At 44.2% G+C, this 12499-nt stretch overlaps 1 protein-coding gene across 1 annotated transcript in view; it reads left to right on the forward strand.

Moving 5' to 3' along the window:
• pag1 (phosphoprotein membrane anchor with glycosphingolipid microdomains 1) overlaps window positions 1–12499 on the forward strand; it is a 55756-nt gene that overhangs the window by 32173 nt on the left and 11084 nt on the right. Inside the window, exons 2-4 of the mRNA XM_030063970.1 lie at window positions 5694–5729; window positions 7648–7879; window positions 8785–8842. Coding sequence (XP_029919830.1) covers window positions 7692–7879; window positions 8785–8842 — 246 coding nt within the window. The 5' untranslated portion in view covers window positions 5694–5729; window positions 7648–7691. The remainder of the gene's footprint in view (window positions 1–5693; window positions 5730–7647; window positions 7880–8784; window positions 8843–12499) is intronic.

Consider the following 12499-nt stretch of genomic DNA (forward strand, 5'->3'; position numbering starts at 1 on the left):
TCGCCCCAAAAATGAAAAAGTGGAGACTTTGTTTGGAGGATGAAATGAAAATTGTCATGTCGTTAATTTTTGGACTTGAAGTGATCTATTCATGGTTAAACACAGGTGCCCCCAAGTACGTTTTTTGCCTATGACCCCCAAATGTCTGGGGACGGCACTGCCGACAGAGCAGCAGCCCCAGTGCTGGTAGCTAGTCAAGGACACCTCAGCAAGGTGGCTGCTGTCCTCTGCATAAAGGATGGTCTCACTAAAACATAAAGCATCCTGCTGCCCCACTCAGTGTTTGGACAGAACGCAGAGTAAATATAAACAACACAAGAACAATGACTGAAGATGCATATAGAGGTGGGGGAAGAGTGCAGTGAGTGTGTCCATGTTAAGACAAAACATTAAAGACTAAAAACTCAGGCGAATAGACCATGTTATTATAAATCAAACTAATACAGTTTTTATTTATTTATTTATTCCAGTCACCAGGTGGTCCTATGTCCTGCACATATGCTTGGCATATCTTTGTGGATAACAGATGTAACGTCTCGTGTTTTTGAATCATTGGGGAAAATGGCTCCTATTTGTTTACATGTCCCGTATAGGAGATCGATATAAATGCTGCTAGTAGATAGAGTTTCCTTATGTGTAAAGAGAGAGGCGTAACCCGGAGTATGGATGAAGACATACATACTGTACATATCTGTAAAAAAAAAAAAAAAAAAGAGAGAGAGAGACAGGCTAAACCAGGAGCCTTGCTAAATTATGCAGTTCCAATTTCCCCGTTTAGGGAGGACAGATCAGTTTCTCATGCTAAAAGTATTAACCCTTAGGATGGACATTGTTACCATGGCAACGCGGATTACATCCCTTGATTAGAGGCGACTGTATTAATTGGGGTCTGCATGCATGCGCACGCGTGTGCACAGCTGCATGTGCATACAAACATGAAACATGGAGATGGCCAGTGATCTGTGAATTATAGACACTGCAAGGGTTCACTAGCATTAAGCAGGCAGTGACCCTTTCTGACCTGAGGAACCCCCCCCCCAGCCTTCATGCACACACACAAACACACATACACACACACACGCACATTGACACTAATATGGGTTTGAAATATGATCTTGATGCGTTCAACTCACTAATCTAATTTACCAATTACTAGATGAATGTGGCTGTGTGTGTGCATATAAGCGAATGTGCTCAAATGAGTGTGTTTCTTCAAGTGTGTGTGTGTTTCTGTAATTGCATTGTCTCAGTCAGGGCAGGGTCCCTCTTCCACTGCAGCCTGTAGGAAGAGCCACTATTTCAATAAGCCTCCCTGGGGATGGGTGTGTCAGTGTGTGTGTGTGTGTGTGTGTGTGTGTGTGTGTGTCATTGGCACCGTCATTATGCCTGCAGTTCTGACTGTCTCCCTGCCTTCCTTCTTGTCTCCTGTCTGATTGCCTGCTCTTTTGCTCTTTATTTGTTGTTGTCGTCCCCTCTAGCTGCCTGTCGTTTCTCTTCCTCACTGAACACTCTTTCTCTTGGTTCCCCCACCTCCCTCTCTTTTTACCACCGCCTCTCACTTCCCTTGGCAGCGTTCTCCTCTCCTCCCCTCCCCCATATCTCCCACCCCCACCCTCCACATGGCCGTACGGTCAGGACACAAGATGGTCAGTGGTGTGTGTACATGTGCGTGTGTGGGTGTGTGTGCTCTTGTGTTTCTATACTTATACAGTCCCCAGAATGACAGAAAAATGAGGAAAAATCTCCAGAATGAAGACATTTAGTCAGGTTTTACTTCTTGAAGAGACTATTTTAGTGTTGTTTTTTTTGGGGTTTAGGGTTCATATCAGTAGGATAAGTAAAATTGGGTCGGTGTTAGGAATTTGGTTTAGGGTTAAGATTAAGAATATAGCAAAGAAAGTTAAGAATGAGTTGAAGAAAGTTCTTAAGCCTTAAGTAAAGGAAGTATAGGGACAAATATGTGTGGGAGTGTGCGCACATGTCTGGGCCTGCGCTCTGGGCATGAAGTGTGTTTATGTGTGTGTGTGTGTGTGTGTGTGTGTGTGTGTGTGTGTGTGTGAATGTAAGCATGTCCGTGCTCTGCACTGTTGGTGTGCATCTGTTTGTGAATGTGTGTGCTTGCTTGCATGCATACCTTTGCAACTTCTGTGCGTGCACGTGGGTGCATGCCAGAATCACAAGAGTCTCAGGCTCTGCATGCTGATTGGCGGGTCATCGATTAGTCTGGCCCTGCCCATATTTCCATGGTGATATTATGGGTTGGGTAGCAACAAAGGCAGCTCTCCCCCTGTGACCCGCTAGCTAGCTAGCTCTGTTAGCGGGGCATCACACGCTGGGAGCGTGAAATAGAGATGACAGAGGGAGATAGAGCTCATTAGAGCAAGCTTTGTCGTTTGAGTGGGACATTTTTACACCAAATTTGGTGCTCTTTTGGAACATGAGGTTTCGGGTGCGTTTTGTTATGCTTATGCTCTATCTATCTATCTATCTATCTATCTATCTATCTATCTATCTGTCTATCTGTCTATCTATCTATGCACGTGCTTGAGTGCGTACATATGTCAGTGTGTGTGTCCTGCACTCCTGCCCAGAGAGATCACAGAGAAGAAGCAGTACAAGCAGTCCTTTTGCATATGGTGCTTTTATAACTAGAAGGTCCTTTCCTTTTCAACAAACACACACATATACTAATGGATTCTGTGCGAACGAAGCAAAAATTTACATTCTTTTGAATAAACTTTAGTCATCACTTTCTTCCCTCTTTACTCCTTTTATCGTTCACGAAATGTTTCCCACTTCTCCTCCAGCGTGCACCACATTCCTCTACAGCCCGACTTCCTAAAAAGTTGAGTGTTTCTCCTTTAACAACTAGATTATTTATTATTGTGGAAATGCCTCTGGCTCTCCTGTGAGAAGCTTCCCAGGGCTCAGTTCTCAGTAGCCGTCCAGCTGTGCAGCCCCCACACCCTCCCTGTGTCTGTCTGCGCCCAAAGGACCCTGCAGAGGGAAGTGTCACACCACCACATAGACATCCACAGACCAGCCAGAGACTGAAGCATGGCTCTGTCTGTGGATATGAATTCTCTCTCTCTCTCTCTGTCTCTCCCCGTCTCTCTCTCTTTCTCTGTCTGCTCGCCAACAGCTGGTCCGACAGACAGCCCCCCTCCCACACACACACACACACACACATACACACACACTCAGTTCTGATTGGCTGGCACGCTTCACTGCAGTGTCAGGTAGGTCTCTGCCTGTCGAGTGAGGGACTCAGATTTGATTTCTTGGCTCTTTGGCTCTATTTCCTTGGATGGAAGGATATGCTTAGATGGGACATTTGATTAGTCTGGAGGTCCTAATGTGCGTGTGTGTGTATGTGTGTGTGTGTCCTGTACAGCTCCCTCACTTTCAGGCTTCGGGGTGAGAGTAGAATTTGGATTTTTGCCTTTTACTCCCAAAACACATTCCTTTTTAAATGGCTTTTCCAGTCGAATATTTTCTATGGCATGAAGCAGAGAGCCGCGCCGACTGTCTCCCTTCCAAGGCTTCTGTTTTCTTTCATCAGGGCCTGAAAGAGGAGCGAGAAGGAAAGGAGCATGACAGAGAGGGAGAGTGTAATTGTAGTCCTTGGCTTGTCTTGTATCACATGGTGGTCCATGGTGAAAAAGACACTTAAGGCTTTTCTTTCTGGTATATATCAAGAATTTCAGGGAAGAGGCACATTCTCACAAGGAAGAATGTGACTCACTTGTGTTTAGTCTACACAAGGTTACTAATCAAAAGAGTCTGATATTTTGCAAAGACCCTTTTGTTCTGTGGTAGGTTCAACAGGTTCCCCATATTACCGGTTAAGATGGCAGTTTAAGATCATTTTTATGAGTTAATGTGTTGCACAGTGGAATGATGCAGGAAATACAGCAGAGAGAGGGAATGACATGCAAAAACTATAAAGAGACAGGCGTGAACACTGTTGCCCACTGCCTCACAGGCAACTCGGTAATGCCAGTGCCTGGACAAAAGTTTCTCCAGACTTTGGCATAATGCAGACACATAACTGTAAAATAGAGCACAGATGCTACTTTAAAACAGCTTTGGAACCTTTGACAAGGTAAAGCTAACGTGCACACTTTTTCCCTAAAAGGAGTGCAAAGAAATTCAGCGTGCACAGTATGCACAAAATGCAATTTTTGTAGCTTTTGCATGTTGAGATACAGTGAGAGACTGGATTGCGTCTGGCTGTTTGAGATTGTGGCTCTCTGTTTTAAATTAGTTAAATTAAGATGCACACATTCAGGCAGTAGACATGCTGACTGTCAGCTGCGTGGCCCAGGATCAATTCCGCATGTTGACACGCTGCCAACCTGAATCCCCACCAGCTGCAGGGCGTTCAGTAGCTGAGCCTGACCTGTGACCTCCCTCCAGAGAGGTATGCACAAGAGAATTCCCCTTTGAAAATTAATAATCAATCAGTTTATTGCAGTCAGTAGTGCACCATATTATTATTATCATCATTATCATGGAGAGGGTTTACAAGAAAGACAATACGATAAAAACAAGTGCAACGAGGCCGTTACAACACGCACACCACCTGTGCAGCTTGCCAATCCTCTGCGAGTTGCGTTCAAAACATTTCTGTGGATTTTTTCCTCCACCATAAATAGCACTGATGGGTAGAAGGGAATGTTGCCATGGTGACACAGAGCTGTGGCAGCCGATAATTATTCTGGTTTAAGTGCCAGCAGAGAGACACACTTGCTGGCACATGCTGGCAGATAGTGACACTTGGACGCCGGGCTCTGAGACACGGTGCTCCTGAAGCAATTTGGGAATTCGTTAGATGTTGCACACCTAACGACACTTTGACCAGACGCCGCCTCTGATTTTTAAGCCGTTCCCCCCGCAAAATGAGCAGATGAAGGTCAGCAATCCCGTGGAGTAAGAGTTTTGTATCCTCTCACGTTTTACGATCCTGGCATAGTGGCAGCGGTTCAGCGGGAATGCCAGCAAGATTGTGAATCAAAAAAAAAAACCAAAAAAACAGCAGCACTCGCTCCCACACATGCTCACTGATTGAAATTACATACGACGCAGCAGGACAAGCAACAACAGCACACACCTAACGGCACTGAATCCTACAGCTTGGAGACCATTCATGTATATATCTGTGTGTGTGTGCGTGTGTGTGTGTCCAACACATAATGACCATGGTCAGTGTACAGTGTGCAGTGTTAGATGATAAGAGTCAGGGGAATGATGTCACCTAGTTATTATCCTCTCACTTACACAGGTGGTCTGGTCAATAAAGCAAACATTATCTGTGTCCTTCTGTATGTGGAAGGCAAGGGACACTGCCAAACACTGGGGAGACAGTATTGTAGAGGGTGTATGTGTGTGCGTGTGTGTGTGTGAGTGTGTGTTGAGGCGGACAACAGTGCGACTAGAAGCTGGATATTTTCCAATATGTGTGTGATAAGGGTGTTAAAACACAAATTCGCACACAATTCTCCTGCGGCACTCATACTCACATGCACGCACTCTCCCAAAATGCCCCTTTGCAACACACACGTGCGCACTCAGCACACACACACACACACACACACAGCTACACCCTCCTATGACTAGAGTATAATATGCTGCTCTGTGCCTTGCTTCCACTGGCAGTAATCCTCCCTCTCCTCTTATCTGCTCTCTTCCAGGCAAGGCCGACCTGAATAATCATCCAAGGTGTCAAGGTAAGGCTGTGTTTGCCTCTCACCAGCCATTCACACCAGCTTGATAGGAATGTAAGCTCCTGTGTATTTATCAAACAGGGAGAGACACCAGAGCTCGAACAAAAAGAAGTTATACCGAATTCTTTGAAGAAGTTAAATTGGCTTCTGCGGCTTGATCTGATTCGCAGCAAAACTTGTAATTCCTCGCCGGCGAGAAGACGCCCGGCGCCTCCCCAGCTCCCACTCTCCCTGGTCGCATTAGCATAGAGACACAATGAAGTTTTTCACTGCCTTCACAAAATACACATAAACACACACACACACACACCAGAGGTTGGCTCATGCACCCACGAAGAAAGGAGGCAAGGCGGGATAGATTGTCACATTTCCGTCACCCCCTGCCTGTCCGTGCCTGGTCTGGTGTTGCTGTCCTCTTGACTGATTGGGACGGGAAGGGCATGCAGAAGAGGGCAGATAGACAGATAGTGAGAAAGACAGGCTGATACACTGGATCCTGTTCAGCACCCTCTTGATTTATTTATTTATTTTTTTTTTTGTTCCTCCTTGCTGTCTTTTTCTGTCAGTCACCCTGTCCATTTCTCTCTTTCTGTTCCTGCTCCACTTTCTCTGCCCTCTCCCTCGGACGCAGACACTGCAGTGCCCACGTCCTCGCAGGCGTTAGATGCGCGCAAACAGACACATCCGTGCAGTGCACACACACACACACGTCATGCACACACAGTGGGAGCACGCCATCTAAAACTCATTTATTCGGGTGTTTTTTTTTGTGTGTGTGTGTGTCTGGGATCTCTATGCAAGATCATCCCTTTCATCCCCTCCTCCATAACTCACCCTCACAACTCGCCATAAATCACCCGACGATAACATCAGGGGTCCATCAGTTCCCTGAAACACAACTTTGGCTGTTAGCGAGATACGTGAGGAGGTTACTTATGTTGTGCGCAGAGCCCAGACACCAGTGGTGGATGCTCTGGTATGAGGGCCACTGCAGCAGACTGTCTGCACTGCGGTCTGACTCTGCTCTGCCCTGCCACCTGCTGGCCACTTCTGCTCATAGGCGGTAACTGCACTGCTGCTGTTGGGTGGTATTGATTAAACAGTGTTATTAAACCTTTCTTTCTGTACCAATGAATGTCGACGGATGAGATAATGCAGGTTATGGTCTGACTCAGTAAGACTTAAGCTTGCAATAAACCCACAAGACAGGTTAAGTTTATTTGAAAACTTTTAATAATCTCTCATTTGATAATGAAGATATGGCTGTCTGTTAGACTATGATTCCTCTGGTATGGTTCAGTTTGCCATTGTCTTGTTCTAACTGCTAGTGATTGCTTTAAGTGGGTGATAAATACCCTAAACTGATGCAAAATCCTGCACTGAGGCTGCATTTCCAAAAATTAACTAAAGTCGGTGTCTGTTTGCTTCACAGATCATTTATTCCGAAACGCGTTAAGTGGTAGCAAAGTGGCTCTTGACTGGCACCCTTGAGATAGGGAACAATATTGATTGCAATTTGCCATAATGATATCAATTATTGCCCATTTGCAAGACTAGCAGGTAACACACTGAAGAGCTGTTTGCACATGGCTGATTGTATCCTCCAGCAAACAGCGCCGATCCTCGACTAACAGTACTCATTCAGGATCTGCTGGAAGGGTGAAGCCATACTCAAATTCTTCCAGTGCATATTTAAATTCAGTTAAAGCCAGTATAATGTGGGTTTTCTACCATCTCCATTTGTCCAAAGCTGTTAGCAGCCATCTGCCTCTCTTCAGACAGAATTCTAATATAACATCCCTAATAATCATCATCACAGGTGTTTTATTACATATGAAGATCATCCGTGTGTAACGTAACCCACAGGTTCTCTATGTGTCTCTTCCTTTCTTTGTTTGTCTCTCTTCCTCCTCCCCTGCAGCCAGCACCTGCTCGATGTCCTCTCCTCCCACAGTGTGATGCGTCATGGCTCCGGTGCTGAGTGGAGTGTGGTGGGGGCCGGAGGCTGGCATCGTGGGGTCGGGGGCGGCGGCCGCTAGTGGGGTGGCATCGTGGCTGGGCAGTGGGCAGCTGGTCCTGGTTGGCACCCTGAGCACCCTCATCGCCCTGGTGCTGCTTTCACTGCTGCTGCTGCTGTGTGCCAGCTGCCAGGGGTGAGTGGCATCATACACACACATGCACACGCACACACACATGCACACACAAACACACACACTGATGATTATTTATGTCCAAAGAAAAAAAATCACCACACTAGAAGTTGTAAGGCATGGCTCAGGCGAACTTCTGGTTTTCACGTTGTTAGTTGTACCCTTGCATATTCAAAAATGCTGGCTTTGCATGGAATTATATCTATCTATCTATCTATCTATCTATCTATCTATCTATCTATCTATATATATTTTTTTTTATATATATATATATATATTTAGCTATATAAATTAAGTTGTTTATCATTATCAACATAATCATCATCATTGGTACTATTATTATTATTATTATTATTGTTGTTGTTGTTGTTGCTACAGTAAAAAAAAAAAATAGCTGAAAGGGCATTCTCTATTGTGATTTTGAGTGTGACATCAGTTGTGTGCTTTGTTACTGTTAATCGAAAACCGGTGGTCCTCAGGGGTGCACTGGCTTTGTAACAGTTACCAAAAAGTATGCTGTCAGAAAAAAAAAAAAAAAAAAAAAAAGTTTTCCTTAAAGTAGTGCACATGCATGGGAATACAGAAACAACAGAGATGGGGAACCAGCTCCATAGTTCCCATAAGAGTTGGCATAGCAACTAATAAAGCACTTCTAGCTGTGTTTTTTGGGGGATTATCAGCGCCTTTGGAACATTTCTTTGATCAGTCACTGTGCCGAGCCGCAACTACCCAGTATATAATGTACTTTGAGGACTTGGTGATATGCTGGGAGAGGAACAGCCTCCTCTTTCTTTTGATTTACACCTGAGTTTCTAACAATGAGAGCGAGGCCTCAAACGGCAGCATCAAGGCTTCCACTGCATTATAATCTCACTCTCACGTCTCTCCCTTCCTGTCTCCATTTGTAGGCAGAAGAAAGCGGCTAATGGACATCCAGCAGCAGACCATGAGAACCTCATGAATGGAGTGAGTTGGACTTGAGGTTTTCAGAGAAAGATCCCTCTCTTATGCAACAGTAGGCGAGAACTTCAGACTTGTAAGGGAAATTTTGAAGGGACATTGAAGCCGCCCGTGGAGTGGGGCTTTAAAGAAGAGGCTCCCACTTAGAAGGAATTTCTGAAACTGTGATTAGCTTTCAAGTTCTGCCTCTTGCATACTTTTTTATGTGTGTGTGCGTGTGTGTGTGTGTGTGTGTGTGTGCACGTGTTTGTGTGTGCGCTACCTTTTGATCATCAGACAGGTTGTTGAATAAGACATTTAAAGACAGTGTCAAAGCTAGCTAGTGCAAGAGAATCTCAAAGAGGACTGCCTTTGAGGAGAGTTGCTGTGTTTGTGAACATGTTGATGTGACGGTGCATGTTTGTCAGTGTGCATGTGTTTGTGTGTATGTGTGCGCGTGTGTGTGTGTGTGTGGTGGTGGTGGGGGGTGCTGTGAGTGGAGTAGTGCACAGGAGTAGAAGAGAACAGCTGTGGGTTTTTAGTCAGCTTGTCAGTGAATGTCAGGCAGATTAGCATCTGTAATGACCATAGGGAGATTACATGTGCTGGAGCATGTGCATGTACAAACACGCACACACACACACACACACACACACACACACACACACACACACACACACACTTGCACTTTCTCACACACAGTCTGTCTCTGTCTGTGTCACACATGCACACTGATGGAAAACCTTTGGGAGCTTTTAAAATAGATATCTGAGGTCAAAAGGTCAAAGTTCAGTGATAAACAGGGAGTGTGGGAAATCACTGGAAGAAAACCATGTAAATTATACATGGGAAAGATTATTAGCTTAAGCTAAAAGCTGGAAAAATATTTACTCAGAGGAATTCGCTATTTCTTAAACCAAAGCAATAACACAGTGTCACACATGGAGCCAGGCTTGCACAGCAAGACACAAATCCATGTGTGCAGGAGTGTGTGCGCATTAGTCTTGGCATGGAAGAGTGTCATGTGGGTAATCAGGCAATGTAACCGCTGGTAATGAGGCTGCATGCCTGATTGACACATGCACACACATGCATGTGTGTATACGTGTGCGTGTGTATCATTCATCCAGGTAGCCTACATATGTGCATCATCCGTCCTTACTTACACACACAAACATGCACACAGAGACACACACACACACACACACACACACAAACTGATATTCCCTTACACATACACAAACATGCAAACACACACTCACACAAAACCTCCTCACACACACCGCTGACTGACAGCTCCCCGCCGGTAGCCATGCTGTTTCCAAAACGCTGTCAGCCGCTGATGGGTGATTGGTTACTACTGCTAGGAGAACAGATGAGGCAATTTGTTACAAATCCAGTGACTGCTATGAACATATTTTTCATTAAAATATTGCAATGTGTCTATTTTTACTGGAAGTCAAAACAAGAAATTACAGCACATGACGTTGTTAAAGAAAGCAGCAATATTCAGTGCTTGTGCTTATGGCTTCCTGATGAAATATGCAGTTATGACAAAAGACACGAAGAACAGCAAAATATTCACTGTTAATAAAGGCTTAATATTCATCGAGTCGATCTACAGTGTCACACACCTCAGTGCAGTTGAATGTAACATCATGATCATTAGATGGTACTAACTCCCATAATATTGATGTTTCAGGAACTAAGCAACATATAAGTGTGACAAATGCCTGGCTTTCATAGACTAAGTGACATCCACTTATCCTCTTATCCTGTCACACATTCTAGGAGCGCGTGTGTGTGTGTGTGTGTTTGTGCTTTCGTGTGTTTGTGCTTTCGTGTGTGTGTGTGCCTGTAGGATTGCATGCGTGTGTGTGTGTGCATTCCTCAGAGCCTTTTTACATTTGATGGATATCTCCAGTCTAACCTTTATACCGTAGCGCAATTGCTGGGTGGTCAAATTATTTCAGGAGGGGCCATTTAAATGACGGACCATGTCACAGGCTGACAGGTTAAAAGGGGGTCTTTGTCTTTGCGGACGGATAGATTGGTGCTCCTCGCTAACCTGCAATCTGTCTGCCTGTCTTCCCAGCGACCGTGTCCCAGCACTCCAAACAAGGTCCCACCCTCCCCTCCCTCGCCTCCATCTTTTACTACACCCGGCATTTGTTAACTTTGTCAGCCCCAGGGTTGAAATTTCCTATATTTAGTCTCTTTAGCCGGACCCAGGCTCATTAAAACAACATACCAGAACTCTTGTCCTGTGAGGCTCAACCAGACACATCGTGTGTGACCCAATTTGAGTCCTGATTTGTGGTGAAGACCTGAAAGCGTTGGCTCGGTGAACGTAATGTGAATGTAGTCTATAATGGATTAATGGGCCTGCTCTTGTTTTGATTATTCAGCATGGTCAGGACTAAGGAAGAAGAAGAAGATATGTTTCCTTGTGTTGGATCCCCCCCCACCTTCTGCAAGAAAATTAAACATCTTAACTAAAAAGATGCAGTTAAAGATTTTGAATCATGTTAGTCTGGTCGAGGATTCTCTCATGAAGAGCAGAAGTTATGAGGGTAGGTGACCACTAGGTGGGGTTGTGGAGCTTTTAGCATACAAAATGACTGAACCATAGCTTTCAGAGGAGGGAAACAACAAGCCAAACAAAGAGACTCTCAGCACATCACCTGTTATGAGGTTTCTCTGCTGTTTTCTAAGCCCCTGGTTGTGGATAATTGACTCGGTTATTCATAACATCTTTATCTCTAGAAATAAGATAAAGCGTAAAGATGCAAATAATAAATCATGCTTCAGTGCAGGAGAGCACGCAGGATTGTTTTTGTGTTCATGAGTGTTATTTTTCTAGAAGAGGACAAAATACTACATGGTTACACTCAAATGAATAGTTCACCCATGTATTTACAGAACACCTGGTTTAAACTGTATGGAGTATTTTCATGGTCTTTTTATCTCTCCTTTTTGTAACTCTAAAGAAAATATATTTCCTTATTATCAGTATCATAAATGAAAATACTCCAGATTTTACAAGTTTTAGCAGTATTTAACTGTGAAAAGTAACCATAGTCGTCTGAAGAATAGTCCCTTTCAGAGTCTGAAATTTCTAATGCATTAGTCTGTGTGAGGTATTGTTGGTGTAACTATTCCATGTACTCGAGTGTAGTTTAAATATTCATATTCAATGATCTTATTGTCATTTCTTATCTTATTATGTGATGATCTTATCATTTTCAGGCAAAACCACACTCTGCTAAGTAACTAGTATACCCACAAGATGACTAGTGGTGCAAAAATCAAAATATTTCCCCCTGAGTTGTGGTGGACGAAAAGTATAAAGTCTCACAAAATGGAAATAGTCAAATAAAGTTGCAGTATCTCAAAACTGTACTAAATACCACACTTGAGTAAATGTCCTTTGGTTACTTTGCACCTCTGTGTTTTTCAGTGACAGTTTTGTGGAGCTGACAAGTGTTGATTAGAGTGTTGTTTGTTCACTCACAGAGCTAATGTGGCTCCGGGCAGAGGCTGAAACTATCTAAATGTGCTAATTTAACTCTGAGTAGAGACTTACGTAAACACTGATATAGTGTTAATGATTATTCTCCAGGACTTAACATAGTCCTGCCGGTTATGCTGCATGGTGCAGCAAACAAGGAGACAACCTTCCGC

This window comes from Myripristis murdjan, chromosome 11 (assembly GCF_902150065.1).
Source record: "Myripristis murdjan chromosome 11, fMyrMur1.1, whole genome shotgun sequence".
Taxonomy (NCBI): Eukaryota; Metazoa; Chordata; class Actinopteri; order Holocentriformes; family Holocentridae; genus Myripristis; species Myripristis murdjan.